This window comes from Anas acuta, chromosome 3 (assembly GCF_963932015.1).
Source record: "Anas acuta chromosome 3, bAnaAcu1.1, whole genome shotgun sequence".
Taxonomy (NCBI): domain Eukaryota; kingdom Metazoa; phylum Chordata; class Aves; order Anseriformes; family Anatidae; genus Anas; species Anas acuta.
Window position 1 is genome coordinate 23394116 of NC_088981.1, and position 20611 is coordinate 23414726.

At 44.3% G+C, this 20611-nt stretch overlaps 1 protein-coding gene across 3 annotated transcripts in view; it reads left to right on the forward strand.

The window, feature by feature from the left end:
• Nucleotides 1–1169: 1169 nt before the first annotated feature.
• LPGAT1 (lysophosphatidylglycerol acyltransferase 1) overlaps nt 1170–20611 on the forward strand; it is a 66167-nt gene continuing 46725 nt past the window's right edge. The window contains exons 1-2 of one of the 3 annotated variants that reach the window (XM_068676124.1): nt 1170–1370; nt 1701–1959. In XM_068676124.1, coding sequence (XP_068532225.1) covers nt 1722–1959 — 238 coding nt within the window. In that variant the 5' untranslated portion in view covers nt 1170–1370; nt 1701–1721. Of the gene's footprint in view, nt 1371–1536; nt 1960–2878; nt 3100–20611 lie in introns of those variants that run through there. The other 2 variants (XM_068676123.1, XM_068676125.1) reach the window with 2 other exon arrangements.

The following is a 20611-nucleotide window of genomic DNA, read 5'->3' on the forward strand; positions in this document are numbered from 1 at the left end:
AATTTTGTTTTGTTTTGCTCGAACAGAACACGATGACATTATTTGGTTGTTTGTGTTTTCAAATTCTGAAATGAGATTGATCTGCAATAACATCTTTGTTTTCTCCCTGGAGTGGAGGTTTGGTTTTAATTTCCTTGATGGTACAGCCATCTCTGAAGACTCAGTGTCTGGGAAACGGTAGACTAGCATTACACATAGTACGGTTTGGATGTGAAAGCGATATGTGTTTCAGTCTAACTACTACAGTTTGAAAATTTTATTTTTCAGTGCAAAAGATGTTCCAGCAGAGATATCCTTCTTGAGGTATATTTATTTATTTATTTGTTCCATCCTGTGTCTGTTCCCCGACAATCAAGCCAAGTTAAAATTCTGTGCACAAACCGCTCAGCTCAGTGGAAGCGTTACAATGTTTGAACCAAGCTGGGGAAACTGGGCCTGGTCAGCCTGGAGATGGCTGGAGGAGGTCAGCACTGGGAGAAGGGTGAGATTTTTTTGCCAGACGTGCCCAGTGAAAGGACAGGGGACTGCAGTAAGGGATGCTCCTCATTCATGGAAGGCAACACTCCTCAGTGGTGTGGAGCAGTTTGTGAGGAGGGTGCTGCGAAGCCTCCAGCACTGGGGCCCGGCCTGCCCTGCTGGGGCACAGGGTCTTGGGCCCGCTGTCGCTGTGACAGCCCCTGGGGATGGCTGCGGCGCGTTCCTAGAGGAAATAGGTGACGGCTGAGAGGAAAAGCTGAAGGTTTTGCTGGATACGAAGCACACCCTGTGCACCTATGCCTGTAGAGCCAGCAGCACACACCGCCTGGCTGCTGCCCTTGGCAGGACCGACAGCACGGAGCCCTGCCAAGCCAGAGCGTGAGCTGCAGGTGCCCGTGCCCCACAGAGCCCCCATCCCTTAACTAAGGGGGTCGCCAGCCCCTAACCCACCCGCGTGGGTGGGGACCGGGGGCCGAGCGGCCCCAACAGGTGCAGGGGGCTCCCTGTGCGCGGCCGGGCAGGGCAGGGCAACACCGGGCTGGGCAGCACCGGGCAGGGCAGCACCAGGAAGGGCAGCCCCGGGCAGGGCAGCCGAGGCCCGGCTGGGGAGAACCGAGGTGCTCCCGCGGTCTGCGCCTGCCCGCCCGGCCCGCCGCTCCCGCCTCCCCGCCGCCCGCCCCCTGTCTCTCTCTCTCTCTCCCTCTCCCTCCTCTCCCTCCCCGCGGGGCTGAGCAGCCGTAGCCCGCCGCCTCCGGCTCCATGAGCGGCCGCCAGCCGCCGGCCGGCACTGCCACTGCCACTGCCTCTGCCACCGCCACCGCCAGCGGGCCCAGCTCCCCCAGCCCCGCCGCCGCTTCCGCCGCCGCCACCCCCGCCCCGCCGCCCTGCCGGAGGTGAGCGAGGCCCCGCCAGCGGCTGCGGGGCCCGGCTCCGCTCGGCAGCGCCGGGCAGGGCAGGGCAGCGAGAGGCCGCCCGTGACCTTCGCGGAGGAGGCGGGGGGGAAGATGGAGGGAGGCCGGGGTCCCGCCGCCGGGGAGGGAGGAGGAGGAGGGAGGGAGGAAGGAGGGAGGCGGGGAGGCTGCTGCCGCCGCCGGGCGGAGCTGGGGAGCTGCCCCGCTGCCTCCGTGCCCCCGCAGCGGCGGTGGCCGGGCGGGCAGGAGCCCCCTGTGCCCCGTGCCCAACGCGGAGCCTTCACCTGCTCCCCCCTTTGCCTTCCCCTGCAGGACGGTCCCGCAGTGAAGAGGATGGCCGTGACTTTCCAGCAGGCCCAGCGGGTGGGCTGTACCTTGCTGAAAGCACTCCTCAGGTTCGCTTTTATGGTCGCCAATAACCTGGTTGCTATTCCGTCCTACGTCTTGTATTTAATTGTGCTGCAGCCGCTCCGAGTGCTGGATAGTAAGCTCTTCTGGTATATCGAAGGAGTGTTGTTTAAATGGCTTTTAGCTATGGTGGCTTCCTGGGGCTGGTGGGCAGGATACACAGGTAAGCACGTCTTATTAACTACCGAACGTACCGATATTACGCTGGCGATGAGCCTGATAACGCGGGTGTTGTGGCGTGGGGGCGCGGGGGGTGTTTCTCTTCCAGGTGCCCTGCACGGATGCATTGTGCTTCTGCACGGAGATGCCGAGCGTGCCGAAACGTTTCTTAAACTGTAGCTGCACATTTATTGTGTGTTAAACAATGGAGTTTCTCAATCGATGCTTGGTGCTATCAGAAACAATGCTTTTTTGGCATTATGTGTCTGGATCGCTTCGGTTTAGCATTAGGTGAAGGAGGCACGTCTGTTCAGAGCAGTGTTGGTTTGTGCAGTGAGTGTAGCTGCTAGAGCCAAACTCTGAGTGTGAACAAACTTCCTGTAAAAGTGCATGCATCTCTAAGTCATCTCCACTTAAAACTGTCAGGACGCAAAGCTAAGAAGTTTGGCATGAAGGTCATCTCAAAAGAGTAGGTCTTCTGGTCCTTGAAACAGCAACTGTCTTCTCTGCTGCCTGAGAACGGAGGGAAACAGGGAAACAGAAGCAGCCTTTTTCACAGAAATAGCGATACCCGGTGTTTCTTGATTATACTATTTCTTCATTTACTGCTAGCAAAGCTAATTACAGAACCTGTAGGTTCCCCCTCCCTCCCCTGCATGCTTGTTTTGCAGTGATTATTGAACTTATTTTTACTTGTTAGCATTCATAGGCTCATCGAGATGAAGGACTGAACTGAAATATTAAGGAAGGCTCTAGTCTTGTCCTTGAATACACTGATTTTCATCCTGGCTACTGCACTTCCTGCGAGAAAACAGCTGTCAGATCTTTGTATGTGCTTAGACCTTGGAAAGGGGAGGAAATGAATCTACTGAGTGCAAAATATGAACAGCCCTCCTAAAATTCTTTCCCTCTCTTCTGCCCAGGCTGCATCCGCAGGTCTTGTCCATGTAAACAAGGAAAAAAAGGAATGGCAACACACAGCTCTGGAGTCTGGTCAGACTCCCAATTAGTCAGAATGTCAGTGTTGACCCAGACGGAGCGCTCTTTTTGTTAGGCTACAAGAGCTGAAGCCTCTGATAATATGCCTTTTGGTACCCTGTCATGTGCCTTTCCGAGATGCACAAAGTTTCTGTGGATACTCTAGGTGAGCTTCCAGTTCTTCTTAAGGAGATGGTGGCAGCAGCAAGCTAGATCCTGGTCTGCCGGGCTAGAACTGTCGCAGCGTTGCACTGCTTCGAAATTGCCTTGCCTGGTACAGCTCAAGCTTTTCCAGATATGCTGTTTTAAAAATCTGTTTATATTTGCTCCTTAAAAGAAGTCCACATAGTATTTGCAGTGGCAGGTATATTTTTTAAAAGTCTGCTTTATGCCTTTAAGCAAAAAATCTTCCCGGAAGGGAGGGTTAATTTTCAAGGTGTTGTGTGTATTATATTAATTGGAAATGGGAAAGTTCATGGGCATAACGGGAACGTTAAAGTCGTACAGCATACGACCCTGAGGATACGCTGCGTATATCGAACATGCTAGTTAAAATTCAAGCCGTCATCCCATGGCGATACGGTTGTCAATTTTGAAGGCAGTTTCTTTGGGACAGTTTTCCTGCTGACTGCAGAACTGTGTGGTTTCTTTTGCCTATTGCTTGGAAAGTGGTCTTAGCATGATCTGCATATCCTAGAGACTTCCTGAAGCATCTGTTCATTGGTGTTGCTGCTGTATCTTGACGATTTGAAATCCTTTGTTTTGCAGTCTTGAAATGTCCTAGTATGTTTATGTGACGTATCATTTACAAACAGCTACCCAGAAGTGTTTGCTGGGATGATGTATGGGTAAGGAGGCCCTTCTCTTCGCTTCTCACTATAAAGCATGGCTTCTGACTCGGGGAGGATTTTAAGCAAGCGCTAGTATGAAGTCTCAGTTTGAATATATTTTCTTATTTGGTATGAAGATATGAACATGTTTTATGCTAAAAGCTACAAAATAGCAAAAATAGCTCGTTTCTTTGTCCTTCCTTCCTTTACCCTCATCAGTGTTCACTACCACACGCAGAACAGACCTGGAAAGGCTAGGATACCTTTCTGACTGCAGTACATGTAGACAGAGGAAATCTGACCGTCTGTTTCCAGATGGGTAGATTTATAAAAGATTTATAGATTTATAGATTTATGTTGTTGCTGTGCTCTCCTCTTCATATAGAGTATGACATACATTAATTCAGGACTGAAATACTACTTTATTAGAGTTGGTGCCTAAGACTTACAGTGGTGTATCTGAAAGAGACATTGCTCTAGAACTTGTCTGTTTTCAGTTCCAAGACTAAGCCAAAGATAGGCTGCAATATATTCCATCTTTGTGAAAGTAAACAGAAGATAATAGGTATGTATGGGTTCATCCAGAAGATTAAGGATTTTTCTTTTTTTGGTGTGGTGGAGTGGTTGGTCAGTTGTTTTTTCTTTTATATTTTTTTTTCCCTCTCAATTCAGAGGGTTGCCAGCTAAATAAGTTTTTTAATTGGAGGTAATGTTCTGTTTTGCTTGTGTTGTAGGTGTGTTTCTATTTTTATTTTTTACTTATTTTTCCCCTTCCAGGTTTGGGTCATCTGTTGAGTAAGAAGTGACATTAAACTATAATTATGGACTTAAACTCAGCCTGCAAGCTAGATTCAGGACAGACTTTTTTTTTTTTTTTTAATCCCCCATGTAAGTTTGTATGTAATATGTAGGAGAGAGCGTAACGCAAATGAAGAAAATACGGTGAGTGTTAGTTTTTCCTTCTGGGCTTTGCTGTTGTTGCATAATCATTGGTACACTTCACTGAATCGTGCTAGAACAGCTGAGGAAAACTCATGAACTAGGTCTGCCCTTCTCCTCCCCACCCCCGCATAAACCTGTGCTTTTGTGCTAAGATCCCAGAGGATTTGTTAGAGAAAGTGCATGATCTGTGTCTGTTACAGCAGCTCTAATCTGTGCTTTTTGATAAATGTAGGTGTCTCTGTTTGCCAGTGCACTTGATCTTATGTAAAAAGGTAGCAGATAACTGGACAAGCAAAATAGGGAAAGGAAAGGGAAGAGAGGTTGTCAAAATTCTCCTTTCCCTAATATTTCCTTTTAAGATACAAATATGAGAGAGAACTTGGAACTTTGATTTTTCAAGGGCAGGGTATGATAAGGATATGTTGCTCCTGTGCTCTTTATAGTATTTCCTAAGAAAGGGAAAACTGAGTATCTTCTTATGAAGAATGTTCAGATATCTAATGGTGTTACTTTATTTTTAGCTGTTTTCAGAAAGACCTTCTTGGAACTCTTGTAAGCCATTTTTTTGAAGGCTTTTTGTATTTTGTATTGCCCTTGTAGGAGCAGTTCAGTTAGGGCACTCAGAATCTACGTGTTAGTGTGGTTTGAAAGGCACCTTTGAATAACACTTCTCAATATTTTTCCTGCGTTTGTTGGAAGATGCAGCCTGAAAATAAGTGAACTTGAGAGTGCTTGAGCTTTTGTTGGCAAGTGCCTTTCTTCTGTGCTATAATTTGTCATTTAACATACAAGTAGAACAAAAGCCCCTAAATAGTACAGTAGATGTAATGGGAGGGAGATGGAGCGTATCTGCAGAGGTGAATTTCTGATGAGTCCCTGCTCACCTACAAAACTCCTTTTAAAGCAACCATCTTCTAAACTGGAACTTCTTCGGGTCAGTAGCTACTACTGAGTAAAGTTTAATATCCCTATGTCTAATCAAGTCTCTAAAAATAGTTGGGGCTGGTAGAATTAAACCTCGCTTGGCTTAAAAATGCTTAGGTGCACTGTTTTCTTGTCTTCCCCTGCCATCTATGCAGCAGTTATCATTAGCCGGTGACATTGCTGTTGCGGAATGGCAATTATAAGTCTCCGCGATAGTCATCAGCAGTCCTGATAATCGTGACACTGATCTCATGCTTCACTCCTCTCTGCTCAGCTCAGTCCTGCTCGGGGAGCAGCTCCGTGTGCCTCACCCTGCCCCGTGGTGACAAGGAGCTGGCGATGGGCGAGTGTCCTCCGTCTGCAGGAGCTTCTGCCTCTCCGGGCCCCAGGCACATCACATGGGGTCTGTCTCGGAGGGGCTTTGCTTCAGAGTTGTGCTTGGAGCATTTTGTACTCCAGCGGTGAAGAAGGTAGAGGGTAACTCAGTGCTACCTTCTGTTTTAGCCTCTTGGCAGTGCACACAAAGTCTCTCAATAAAGTTGGACAGGGTGGTGAAAGGAAGAGTAATAAACTTCTGCCACCATGCAGAAAGCATCTTAGTGGTGTGAGGATGCTTGGTGGTATCGTGATGCAGGTAAAAAGCTGAACTAATCAAATGGTATTGCCTGTTACCATTCTGTACCGGCCAGCAAGGACGTTTAAATAGTATCTAAGAATATTCTGTTTTTGTCAAGCAGTGAGAATTTATATTTTATCCCTTTTGATTATTCAGCCTGAAAGAGTAAAACTGAGATTTGGATTTCTAGTTGTCTTTCCCCTCAAGTAATTTGAAATCTATTGTAAGGCACTTACATAAAATCAAGTAGTGACCAGTATTTAACTTCTTCTGTATAACCTGTTCAGCAATCACCCCTTTTTTTTTCTCCTAATTCAAAACATTCTTTGTTTCATCAGTCAACAGACTCAACTCCTTAAACCCTTTACAAATGAGCATGTTTTGGTAAGATCCAGGTGGGGTTGTGATAACATTTCACTGGCACAGGCAAGGCGTGCTGTCAGTGCTGCTTGGCATGGCCAGGGCCCCTCTCGTCAGGCAGGAAGTGCAACACGAGTTGGAAAACAGCAGATGAGATAAAAGTACGTTTTTGGCACCAAATAAGGCAGGGGGTGTTATTTCAGGACGCATACCTATGCATTCACCCCTGCCATTGTCTTCTACCCCACTTTGTTCCTGCAGTATGATTTCTAATTGGTAATATTTGGGGATTGTTCACCACTGCGAGGACTGGGCAGTCGGCTGGGGGAAATAGTCATGTTTCGGTGTTGTGGAAATGAAGAAAAAAGATTGTTCCTGCTTTGTGGTTTGTTTGAATGTGTGATGATAGCCGATGTGCCTTGATGGCTTTGGAAAGCAATGCACCAGGCAGAGACCAGCGCTGAGCTTCTGGGCAGTCCCTGACTTGAGTGCAGCTCTCCCCGATGTGTCTGACTGCGGCGTAGGCTAGGGTTGGAACAATCTGGGATCTTTGAATTTATGTTGTAAGAGGAAGTCTGTGTGTAACTAGTGAGCTGCCTTGATAAGGAAAGGTCGGAGTTGAATGAGTGAGGGACGCTGGAGCTGGTTTTGGTGCGGCCACAGAGCAAAGGCTCATTGTGCCTTAGCGTAAGAGGCGGTGAGCAGTACAGTGAACTCACTGTCCCCTTCTCTGGGCAAGTGATGTCTGTGTTTGTAAAGGGTGCTGTGTAGTGACCCCTGACCTATTTTAACCACATCTAAAATCACACCAGGAAATTCCCATCTCGCCTTTTCAGAACATGGGCTTTGCCATACTTCTTGCTTTGTACTTCGTCTAGCATCAGCAGCGTGTCAAAAGCAGTAATGCTCATCTTTTATTTTCCTATTGTATCATTTAACTACAAGCGGTCATTCTGAAAGATTAGCTATTGAAATGCTCTCAAAGTTTTATTTTTAGAAAGCTACTGCCTGCTGGTACAGAACTTCAAGCACAAGCACATGCTGTTATTTTTTTGCTAGTGGTATTTGTGTTGTTTGTTGCTATTTGCTTCCTCTTTTTTAGGGTGGGTTAGTCTATGCTCCCGTGTTTTCACTTGATCTGGATAAAACACTATGTTGCAAGCATACCAAATCTGTCAGGTAGGCCTAAGGAAAGTAAGAGTGAAGTTACTGAGGAGTACTCGTACAGAAAGGTGTGAAGGGGAAATTATTTACTCTGGGAATGCCTGTGGAATGCTTCTGAGCTGCAGTTCCATTCCTGCTTACGGCCAAGATTTCTATTTTTAGGACGTGTTTTCATCCCTCCTAGTTCTAGGCCTGACATTGTTTGTAGTGTATCTATTCATGCTAGTCATCGTACTTCTCCCTTCATTGCTGGGTAAGTGCCTGGAAGGATATGACTAAGAATACCTGAGAAATGTCTCTCTATTCTCTGTAGTTTTTTCTCTCATTCTTTTTCTCTCTTTCTCTGTGTTTGTTTGTTGTTTTTTTTTTTTTTTTCTTCATGGTAGGGTCTTAGGAACTACATGAAGTAATTGTAGGAAAGGTTTTGTCCAGCTCTGGTTTGGAGGAAGAGCAGAATCTTAGGGCATTAAACTCTTTATGCACCACTTCTCTGCAGTGTGTGTGAAGGGGGGATTTGGAACGTGTCAGGGACAATGCCTTGATGCCAGAGATGCAATTTCTCCTTCTCACTTGTGTTTAGTACAACTGCTTTAGTGCAAAAAAAAAAAAATCTTAGAGCTTTTCAAGAAAACTAGAGAAAACAATTTTATGACAGGAATAAAACCTATTTTTCTCTGTCATTTTGTTCTGAGAAATTACTTTTTTAGAATGCAGCTCAAACGAGTAGATGTATTACTTTCCCTTTCTCTGTTGGGTGTGTGAGGGATGGAGACGTCTTGCCAAAGGTTAGTTTGGCAAGGTTTTAAGCCGTTGAAAACAGGACTTTAAAAATTGAAGAGTTGTGCAACTTTAATTAGACAGGGCAGTTAGTAAATCCTTTATGGAATATAAGCTTAGTGGTGTAACTTTCCGGCGTGAACTGAGCCAAAATACAGCTCCAAGATATGTAATCTGCTCGTGTTTATTACAGCGGAATATAAACTAATGCTTAAGATGACACGTCAAATGCAGGATTGCGTAGGCATGTAATTGCACTGCTCTTGCAGTTGCCACACTGGAGATAATAGTCCATCCATTCGTATGTGCAATTACTGAAATAAATAAGACCAACATGTTTGCGTTCCTAAAAATGCTCCATGACACCAGTGCGGGATTTTGCATACAAGGCTGTATTTTTACTCCCCACAAGCATTTTGAGCAGGGAGTGCCCCCGAAGAAGGCCAGTCCCAGGCTTTCAGCCTCATGGTTGCACCACTGCTTCAGTGTTCTTGCCAAATACTGCAATGGTTGTGTGATGATCTGCATCATAGCCCTGAGACACGCTAAAAACTCCCCACAGCCTTTCTTGCTGGAGTACTGAGGGACAAAACACACCAGCTCCCAAACCCAGTTCGCTGTACAGGTAGGGTGAAAGAAGATGGGAGCAGACAGCAAAGGGAAAGAGGACCTGCATCTGTCGGTGGCACGGCCAGCTTTGCTGTAGTCGTTGAACTACTGCACATGGCCCCAGTTTGAGAGAGCAGTCCTCTGCAGGACAGGGCTCCAGTGGTTAAGGTGTCACTGAACTTCACCTCCTTCTGCTGTCTTGTGATTATTGTTATTTGGGCTGTAAAAGTGCCTTTTGCAAAGTTGCTTTAGAGAAGAAAATCAAGCGTAGGGTGAGATCGAGGGGCTATCGTGAACCGAAAACGGGTTGATTAGGGAATAAAAAGGCCAGTGTTCGTTTTAATGAAAGCTTAGCAGTGGGGTTCCTCGGAAGTTTTGTATACTTGGCTGTTTGAGTTTGTCAGCTGCAGAGACAATTGTAAAGAACTTTGAAAGTAGCTAAGTGATATGAATAGCCAGCAAATTGCAGAAGTTGTGCAGTGTTGAACAGTCCAAAATAATGAACATTTAAGCAAAGTAGCAGCTTAGGAAAGAGGTCAGTATCACGATGGAGAGCTTAGGGAAAAATTTGGCTCAATGCATGATGGCACGTTTTGTTATTATTCTCCTTGTTCTCAACATATTTTAATAAAAGTACTAGCTTCACGCTTTGCTGTTCTTGTCTCAGTTATTTTAAAGCTATTTGAGAATTAAGAAGGGGCTCAACGAGGGTCAACAGTTTCATTAACGCAAGCTAAAATCAAACAAGAACCATTTAATTCACAGCTAAACTTGAATCAGAACTGAACCAGACAACTTAATGGCTCTGTTTCCCGGGCAGAATAATGTAGAAGAGATGCAACCTCCCCACCTGTGTGTAAAAAAAGAAGGGGATTTTAAGTATCATTGGAAGGTAATAAATTTAAATCTTTTAACGTTTAATAAGTCAGCAGTGCTGATTTTGGGGGTTTTATTTTCCTTATGGCTTTTCACAAATATTTACTTTGCAGGATAGGTGGTATCATACAATATGATCTCAAAACCTTCTAAAAGGTAAGGAATTGGCCCTGTGTAAGGGATCTAATAGTTTAAGCTAGTTTAGAGTGTCACCTACCTTTGTAATTTAAATAAAGGGGGAGAAGAAGGATTAGCAGCTTTATTACTGCTTCTCACTTCTGTAGAACTAAAAGTAGAAAGTGTTCTGCAAGCCAGGGCCAGCGTGCTGCTGTCCGAGAGGACGCGGGTTCTGGAAAGTTGAATCTGTAGGTCAATGACATAGTGTTTGTGGGGGGGTGTTTTTTTGGTGGCAAAAGGCAGGATTTTGACTGTCTTTTTTTTTTTTTGTCACCCTGTTTATTTAGTTTCATTTGTTTTCTAGCATCCTGACAGTCCAAGCATGTGCAGTTTCTGTGAATGTCTGTAGCGTCTGTGCTCGTTTGCCAGAACGGGGGGAAAAAACAACCACCAACCTTCAGAATATGTATTTTTGGTTAGTACAAGCGTCAGTTGTGTTTGAATGTGGTATTTGGGATAGGCCATTGAACACCTTTTTAATGTAATTTGGTGACTTGGATAATTTATCATGTACGTAGATAAATGTTTTTAGTGTTTGTAGTATGGTTTCCTTTTGGGATTAAGCCCCTTGTTTAACAGCTCTTCTTTTTGTCATCCCTCCCACATTTCTGATTTGCCTCCTCACAAATTTGTCTGCAGTTGACCAGATGGTTCAGAGAGAATGATGTTCTCGGGAGTTTTGTGAAAACTGGCAGCTGAGCAGAGAAGAGAGAGACCCGAGCCTGTGCCGCAGCTGAGGGCAGAGCAGGCGGAATTTGGCCATCGTCTGTGTCGCTGGACATCAGCTGTACTGCCAACTAGTGCACAGGTGCTTCTGGGTTTGTCCCACTGCTAGCATACCTTGTCCAGCACGTTGTGGGAAGGGAGGTTAGGCAACAAATCTTTGGGAAATGAGGCTTTGTTGCTTCTGCAGTTCCAGAACAACTCATTCATCTGGCAGTGGCAGATGGTGTCAGATGCAGCATCCTTTCCTCTGACAGATGTTTAGTTCACCTGGTTTATCATGGCCTTTTAGATCCCAAAGGTATACATGGGTAGCTGTTCAGCTTTAATATAAGGAAAAGGATAAGGTAGTAATAGAACTTGAAGTATTGTGGGTTTTAGACGTTCTACTCACTTTGTGTATATATAAAGGAGTTGGCGTAGCATCTCTAAAAGGAAGGCGTGAAGGACGTCAACCCAACTGCAGCTCTTGAGGCACAGCAGTGATGCTTTGATTACCGCAGGCAGGGCAGAGCCAGAGGAAGTCAGTCAGAAATCTGACCCAGGGTTACATGGAAACATGAGGCTTGAGGTGCATTTGAGAGTGCTTGAAGAGACCTGGGAGAGAGCAACCGTGTGGGCGGTGAGCAGCGTGACGATCTGTCGAGCAGGGCTCTGCACCGTCACGCAGCGTGCGTGAAGGCACTGCATTAGTAAGGTGACCTCTCGAAATTTGTACCTGTCTGGTCTGTTTTGATATGCATAAATACATATAGATGGCCTGGCAAAACTCCAGCTCCGGTAGCTGCCAGCCTCCTTTCCAAATGCATTCCTTTCATTTGGATTACATACCCCTTTTTATTTCCTGCACTTGCCGCTGGCATCAAATTCGGTTTTTGTTCCTCCTAGCAACAGCTTTTTACTTGGAAACAAATATAACCATAGCCTGTGTATGTGCTGATACACCATGAAGGAACCCAGGACGTTTAGTTTACATTTGTAAAAGTGTTTTCAGATGAAGGTATGGTTAATATGAATGTCTGTTAATCCTCTTGCATGCATTGGATTACATGAAAACTAATTTTCAGTATTAGAGACTTACATTTGTACCACCAAATCTAACACTTTGCTCTTCTAACTCAATAAGGGAAGGGAGTGGCTAAGTCTTTATCCAGATAGTTCTGTTGTCTTGGATATATTTAAAGGATCATCTGATGCCCACCTTGGGCTTTTGAAGTTTTATGAGACTTTTGCAGGCTGAAGTAGAACTTCCATGACAGAAAACATTGAAGCACCTTTTTTTTTTTTTTTTCCCCATTATTGCTCCCATTCTTTGCAAATATGTTAACAGCCTACTGAAACTTAAGAACTAAATTGCAGTGCTGAGTTCATCTAACCACGAGTGGTGTCACAGTGCGTCACCAAAGGCAGGTTAATTTGGGTGACTGGCGGCAAGGAACAAGCTATTCCAGGTGGCACGTTCCTTCCTTTTTCAGTCCCACTACCATCCTTGTCTGATGCAAAAGCAACGTCTGGTTGCTCACTAGGTTTGTTTCGAGGCAGGGTGTCTTTGAGCAAATTGTGGAGGTTTTAGTTGGATAGGTAGAATTTGATGTTTGAATGGATCAGCCAAACTCTTACGCTGTGCTAGTGCTAGACTTTTTGTGGCCTGAATAAACTCTTTTTTGCCCAGTTTTTTGCCCACATTTTTGGTCATTTGTCAGAGGAAAGAGCAATTTGTGAAACTTGCAGCATGTGCTTCCTGAGTAAGTAAAGCTGCCTGTAGCCACAGGATATGACAAGCTACCTATCAAGTACTGTTGATACACACGGCCTTAGGAGTATTCACATTAATCATTGAATTGTAAGCGGGATGTTGAGATTTGCAATGTCTGTTTGTATTTGTGGCATGTTTGCTGTGTTTGAAATAGAGAAGCCTGTTTTTAGTCTCTTTCACAACTTTGTTGTTCAGTCCCTTTACTGGTGCTCTCCAGAGAAGCTGCTCTATAGTGAAGTACTGGTTTTAATTGATGTATTTGGAAGTTTGTTCTTTTTTTCTTTTTTCCCCACACAACATTTGTCTGCTGTCATTTTTAGCGTGTGTTCCCAACGTTTAGAAGAACTTTGTGATCTGAGATGTGGATCTTTTTTATTTATTTATTCACTTGGGGTGTGAAAAGAGAGAGAAAGAGAAGCCTCAATTACTGTCATTGTAGCAACGTACTTCAAAATTGGGATTTATTGGGTATTTCTTTGAAAGGTACATTGAATATTAGTCTGCGTGCTGAGAATGAAGGGTAGATATTACAGCCAGCTATTCAGAGTGTTTGAATAAATTTGTTGGAGACTGTAAAAAGTACTACTGAAACTCCTGGTAAGACTCACCTGCAAATCCAAGGTATTTTTTGCAGTTAGCAGGTATAAGAGGATTATTTGTTTTGTAATACTAACAGGTGCCAGAGAGCTAAACTTTTTTTAAAATTAGGAACAGCATACTTGCTGCTGCTGCTTTGAGGTACATCAGCTAGAATAATGAGAGTGAGGCTGCCCTCCCTTCTAATCACTTCATTTGTGGCAGCCTGAGAGTGCCACTGATGGTGTCTCCTCTGACTTTATGGTAATGGACTTCTGCTTACTGGCAACCTGTAACATAGCTACACATTTATTTCTTCAGAGTCACTGAACTGCTATAGCATAATCTGGGGTAAATATGTTTACATATTTAACTTGGATTGTTTGCTGCATCATGCCAGCAAAAACTTTCCCAACTAGAATGACTTACATATTCTTTCCAGCATGCTTCTCAAAGCTGTTGTGGCCTTTTGTTCTTAACAGTGGGCCTTGCATAAACATAGAACTGAATATAGGAATTTGCTGTTAAATTAATCTGCATTACTAACTTCTTATTGTTTTATGATTAATTTACTTAGATTAAATTCGTGGCAACAAAACATCTTATTTCCCTGGGCCTTTGTAATATCCATTCATTGAAAAAAAAACGATCATAGTATCTCAAAAGCCCAGGAGGAAATGTTTGTAGTTCTTGTTCTAACTTCTTTGTTTTAGACTGTTTGTAGCATGGGTGAAAAGTTTAATAAAGCCCTTGAAACCCAATAGTGCAGACATTTAAGGCTTCCTTTAAAAGGTTTGTCCTTGTGCTTCCTTGCATCTGTATCCAGTTATTTCTTGATTCTTTGCACGCCTTTCATTGTTAAGTTTTGCCCTCCACACTGCAACCTGAAAATGTTCAGTGACTTCGTTATGTTTTGTGGTGATCTTAACCCATTTTAACACCTGGAGGATGGCAAAAAAAAAAAAGGTGTGTGGGGGGGAGGAAAGAATAATGCTGCAGCTGCTTGATTAGCACCCAATTTTACTGTCTGTGGATATTGATTTTTAGATTATGCTACTTCTGCAATCTCAAAATACATTGTGTGAATATGTATTTCTGTTCTTACAGTCATTCAGGCACACAGAATTTGTTCTTTTTCTGTCTGGAGTCAACTGAGTTGAGGGGCTTGAAATGGTCAGTGCCCTTCAAGGGGAGACAAGCTCCTCGATTCTGAGTTGACTGCAAGGGGACAGTGAATAAATGCACAGAATGGCCTTTTGCCTTTCCTGTGTAGGCCTTTTAGCAGAGATAATCTAAAAAGTAAAGGGTTTTCTGAATGCATTCTGCATTTATTTTTTTTTTTATATATACTCCAACATAAGCTGGGCTGAAAAAGGTCAGTTGTATAACAAGACAGCATCAACAGCACTTTGCAGTAACACAGAATCACAGAGAGGTTTGAGCTGGAAGGAACCGTAAAAGCCCACCCAGCTGCAATCCCCTGCCATGTGCAGGGACACCTCCCACCAGCCCAGGCTGCCCAAAGCCCCATCCAGCCTGGCCTTGAGCACCTCCAGGGATGGGGCATCCACAGCTTCTCTGGGCAGCCTGTGCCAGTGCCTCACCACCCTCTGAGGGAAGAATTTCTTCTGAATAGCTAACCTAAATTTTCCCCCCCCCCCTTTTTTTTTGTGTGTGTTTAAAACACTCACCTCTTGCCCTATCACTAAATGCCCTTGTAAAAAGTCTCTGTCTTTCTTCTCTGGCCTCTAAGTATTGTAAGGCTGCTGTAAGGTCTCCCCAGAGCCTCCTCCAAGCTAAACACCCCCAGCTCTCTCAGCCTTTTTCATAGCAGAGGTGCTCCAGCCCTCTCATCATCTTCATAGCCCTCTGTCTGGACCTGCGGAGACATGAAGGGTCCGAAGAGGTAACTGCAGGGTAACTGAAGTTGATTTAGGTAAGCAGAAGGAGAGCTGCGATATAGGAGTGGTCTTACGACCTGTAGAATCTTGATTCCCTGTAATAGTATCTTTGGTTTTCTTGCCTTGAACCTTCATCCAGTAAGTAAAGTCATGTAGTTTGCTTCAGTTTGGAGGAAAAGTCAGTGGTCTCATATTTTTGAATCAAGCTGACTTATTCAGAGAATATATGCAAAATCATGTTTCTCTGAGCCCAGTTGGATTTAAACACTTGGAAAACATTTCCTTGCTCAGCTGTTTAATTCTGGTGGTGTTTCCACCACCACCAACTCCCAGTTAGCAAATCTTTCAAGAAGTGCAGTCTCAATTCTTAGCTGTAGCTGCTCTGGCAGCTTTTCTTGGGACCTATGCTCTTGGCTGTATCGCTTGCCTGCTCCCAGTCCTGGGGGAGCAGTCTCAGAGTGAAGTAGTCCAATGCTCACTCAGGGTTTCATCACACCTTTTCACCATGGTATTTAACTAGATTTGGTATAAAGGGATGAATGCAAGCTTTTACTTGGAGTTTTAGGCAAGTTCAACATCTTATTTAAGAAAAAGTAATGCTTGTTCGCTTCCAGCCCTGTTGAGAGTTTTCTGGGGTTTTGTATTTGATAAACCTCAAGGTGCCTCAGAGCATTTCATGGGTACCAGAAAGCCCTCCATTAGCGAGCTCTCCAGCTACAGTAGGAGCACGCTAGAATAATGTGCTTTATTGATTTCCTGTGAGAGATTGCTCTCCCTCTTTGCAGAAAACTGGTGCTGGACTGCCCATTCTGTGTGTGTTGTACCTGAAGGAGACTCTTGTAGTGCTCTGAAAAGCGTACAGTCCCCAAATATATGGTGTTTTAAAAACTGCAGTGAAGAATAGAAATGAAATTTCCACCTCATGTCTTCCCATCGCTGGCTAGCGTCTTGAGGTCTTTGTGTATATGTAACTACCTTCTGTTGAGGTCTTATGCTGTCCCAAGAAGGAGCTGGTATTCCACAGTACTGGGGTATTTGTTGTAAGATTTCTGGGTGTATCAGGTTATTTCTTCGGGAGAAAAACATCTGAAAAGTTTCTAGTTGTTCTGGATTCCTTGAAACGATACAGGATGATGCTTGCAGTTTGCACATTTTGAGGAGAACACTTAGCCATCTCTTCCTGAGCGTGTTCATGGCTGTAAGCCACCAGTTACCTGCAGTTTAAAGGCATGTAACATGGCCTGACGTGGAAGCCTGAACTAAGTAGTGTCATAAAGTTCTGTATGCCTTGCACTGAGCCTTTCCAAATACCTCACTTGTCATTTAAGCAAACCACCACCAACGAAAAACCACCCTGAGCAGCAGTGTATGATAAGCTTTGCTGTAACAGAGCTTGCTCCCTCCTAAATAACCGTGAAAACTTTGTGCTGATTTTATCACGCATTCGTTTTGGGCAGTGCAGCTGTTACCACAGAACATACTTAAACTTTTTGTAATGGGTTCCTTCGTCAGATCTTCTGAATCGGCTGTCGACAAGCAGTGAGGCCTCGAATCTGCCCTCGTTACAAGCACAAAATCTGCCAGGAGAGGTATACCTCTGAACGTGCTGCATATTGCCCTTGATTAACAGCAGCCTTAACTATTGGGTATGCTGCGCAGCGTTATCTCAGTGGAGCTAGTGGAATAAAGGCCGTGCACGAGCTGCAGCCATCCTTCTGATTGCCACAGGCCCTCACCCTCACCCTGCTCTTGGAGCCACTTTGATGTGAGCACTTGCTTTTATGTGCCAGCATGGGCGGAAAAAAGAAAACCTGATTAAACCTGCTGGTGACATCCATCTACTTACCTATTTATGATGGTAGATTATTCTTTATTGATAGCCACTGGACTCTACTATTGTCCTTTTTTTTATTTATTTATTTTTTTTTTCTGAGCGATGCAGTGCAGACTATGTTTCTGTGATAGGGAGAACTGATTCCTCATGGCAAATCCAGTGGCATTGCAGTGCATGAGGCTGCGTCAGCAGCCAGGCAGTTGGATGGAAACCGTCGGACGGGAGTGCTGTGGTCCTGCAGGATGGCCTGTTGGTTATTTGCGTTAGCCAGCTTGCACTAGACCAGCTAGTTGACTTTCTTCGTTTCTCTTTTAATCAATATCCTCAGATTTAACAGCTGAGGCTGTGAACCAGGTTTCAGCCACCCCCCTGCTTTTAAGAAGGTAGCTGTCTCTGGAGGAAACAGGACTGATATTTCACAAGTCATTTGCTTTGCACACGCCATTTCCCTGAAGGCATTTTTCGCACGGCTGGTTCCATGCACTGTTTTGGTGCTGATGACACACTCTGAGAAGTGTCCCTTCAGTTAAGGCCATGAACCCCTGGCATTGCCTACACCTCCTGGTACAGTCGCTGTGCTTTTGGAGCCACCTTAACAGCTGATGGAAATAAAGCATCTTATGAATGACTCTGCCCTGGCCTCACAGGGAATTTCACATCTGGAAAGACAAGCAACAGCATCAAATTAGTAATGCATACCATTGCCAGTGACTCAAAAGGAAACTGTAGTAATAGCATTGTAGTTTGTGATAATGCCCCTGGGTAGGTTCAGCCGTGTAGCAGTTGACTCTGCAGAGACAGCTCAGGTTATTGTCATGATGCTGTAGTTCAGTTGTGACAGAGGGTGTGCTCTCAGAGCGCTCTCTTAAAACTAATTTTTATTTTCTTTAGAATTTGCTTTCCCTAAACAAACAGCAAACCAAACAGCTGTCGCTCTATCCCTGCCTAAACAGCGGTTCTGCAGTGTGTGTGGCACATGCTTACACAACTTTTATAGCAAGGATTTATTGTTTTTAAAGCAACTCATAGCAACTTGGGTGGTTTGTGCAGGTTATGCTCTGTATGTCGGGCTGATGGGACTTGCCTGGCAGGTCTTCCAGCCTAGCAGAGCACAGCTCCATAAGGCTTCATTCTGGTTCAGTTGGTGCTGCCGTCATCCCGTCTTCTTGATACCTCTGATAGGGCTGTCCCCCTCCACCCCTTTTTTTTTTTTTTTCCTTTTAATTACCAGCACAAATGCTCACGTGATACTGCTCTAATATTTGGGAAGCAAAAGAAAGCCATTGCAACTTGCCTAACAGGGAAAATAGGAATCTGTGGAAAAAGAATAGGGGAAATAATTGAGGCCCTCCCATTTCACAGTGCGGAAGAAAACGTGCTTGCTTTTTTGTTTACTTACTACTACTCTAATCTTCAAGTCTTGTGTTTAAGTAGGTGGTAGATGGCTAAATCTGAATGTTAAGTAGTAATCTGGATGTCTTGGTATTTGAGTAAGTAAAAATTGCTTAATTCGGGTGTAACTGCCTGCATGCTTAGTGTTTGACATGCAGACAAAAGAGTCTCAGTGAGGTAGCTTGTTTTGCCATATTTTGTAATATGGATAAAGATACAGATGAACACCTGGAATTCTTCATCTTTGGATAAATATCTGAAGATATTATAACAGTGAACACAGTGCCTTGTTGTGGCTGAAATGCATTGCTGCCTCAGGTTAGTGTTGTTGCTCGCTGACCCCACTCTTTGCCTTGGTCTGGTGGTGCCAGGTGAATCACATTCCGCATCTTACATCCGTAAGAGTTGAACCGTCCTTCAAATAAATTTACCTCTTTGCAGTTCTGCAGCAGTGGTGTCAGCAATAAGATAGAAGAAAATGTGTCAGTTCTTATGTGAAATGTGCTTTGTGACTACAGGCTGTTCCTGCTGCAGGATAAACTGGGCCCAGTGCTCCAGGTGTGGCCTCCCCAGTGCTGAGGGGAGGACCCTTCTGGCTCAGGGTCAGCTTATCGGCCAGGACACCAGGCCTTTTTTTGCAAAGCTGTTCCCCAGGTGTAGGACTTGGCATTTCCCCCTGTTAAACGCTGTGAATTTCCTGCTGGCTTGTTTCTCCAGCCTGCCTGGATCCCCCCGAATGGCAGCACAGCCATCTGGTGTACCAGCCGCTCCTCCCGGTTCTGCGTTGTCTGCAGGCTTGCAGCAAACTTGCAGAGGGTGCTCTCTGTCCTGTCATTCGGGTTGCTAACAGAGATGTTGAGCAGTGCCTGTGCTGGTCCCGACCCATGGGGTGCACCCTGGTCAGTGGACTTTGTGCTGGGGGTGAAGATTCTTTTTTCTGTAACTTTCTGTCTTAAAGCTCAAGTCCCAGTGTCAACGAACTGAATTTCAGAGAGCCATGTCCCTTGTCTGTGTTGTAAATGACACTTCCCCCTTCCTTCTTTTTTATTTCAAATTCTTTTGAGATTGTGTATCCAGGGGGCCTGCCTCTGAATTATTCTGATGAGAGTCCAGGAGGGAGCAAGTTCTCCAGCTCACGCAGCAGTTGGAAATTTGTATGAAGATATCCTGAGTTAAGGGATTGACCGTGGTGTTCCCATCATTGTCTGTGCTGTGGAGTTGAAAGACACAAAGGGCAAACTGGTAGAAAAACCTTCTATGTCTTGTTTTCTGTTTAAAATTTCTTTAATATCTGTCTATGGAGCAAAAGAACACATGGACCAACATTTTTCAAATCAATGTTTTTTTCCATACGAGCAGTCTTGTGGGCCCTGCGACTTGTGCCACGTTTCTTTCTTAATATGTAACATTTTATAGTCTTGGTAAACTGCAAATCCTGTCTTTTATCAGTTTAAGAACTTAACGGAGGTCCATCTATTCAGAGCCTCTCTGATTTTTGTGTTACATAAATATGTTTCTTTACTTCCATCATTACAGTGTTGCAGCTTGTTGGCCATCCTTCAAATATTTAGCCAGCAAAAAGCAAAAGTCATCTTTAGCTAGCCTCCGTTTCTCCTTTTGGTTTCCAGTAATCTCAAAGGCAGTCCCATAAATTGTGTGTCTTTGATAATGTTGAAAATCCCTATTTCTGAACGTGAATTGTTTCTTTTCCACAATATAACTAGGAATGATCAGCACGTTACTGTCAGCTTTAAATATGAACTGAAGTGATAGCTGTTCATCTGCAGTGTATTTACTGTTTGTCACCAAGGTCTTAGAAGAATCTGAGCCATGTGCTTCTAATTAAATCATTTTTTGTCTGTCCTTTGAAACTCCTTGTGATTCTTTTAATATTCTAGCCTAGATTTTTGTTTTTGTTTTTTTTTTTTTCAGTTTGCCTTTATAACCTTTACTTGTTCTGATGTTTCATTTCATGTGTTTAAAATTATGAAAAATTACTCTTCCACAGCAAGAAAAATTTGGGACAGTGGCCCGTTGTTTTTCTTCTTCTTGTTCTGGGCTTTAAACAAATAATGATTCTTCGGGCCTCTGTATCATCTGCAATATATTAGGTATTAGGGCTTTAAGATATTATATTATTTCATGAATGCATTGATGTTCCTCTGGGTAGTTAATGTTTAATGCATTTTATCCGTCACTGGGGAGGAACGTGCTGTACAGC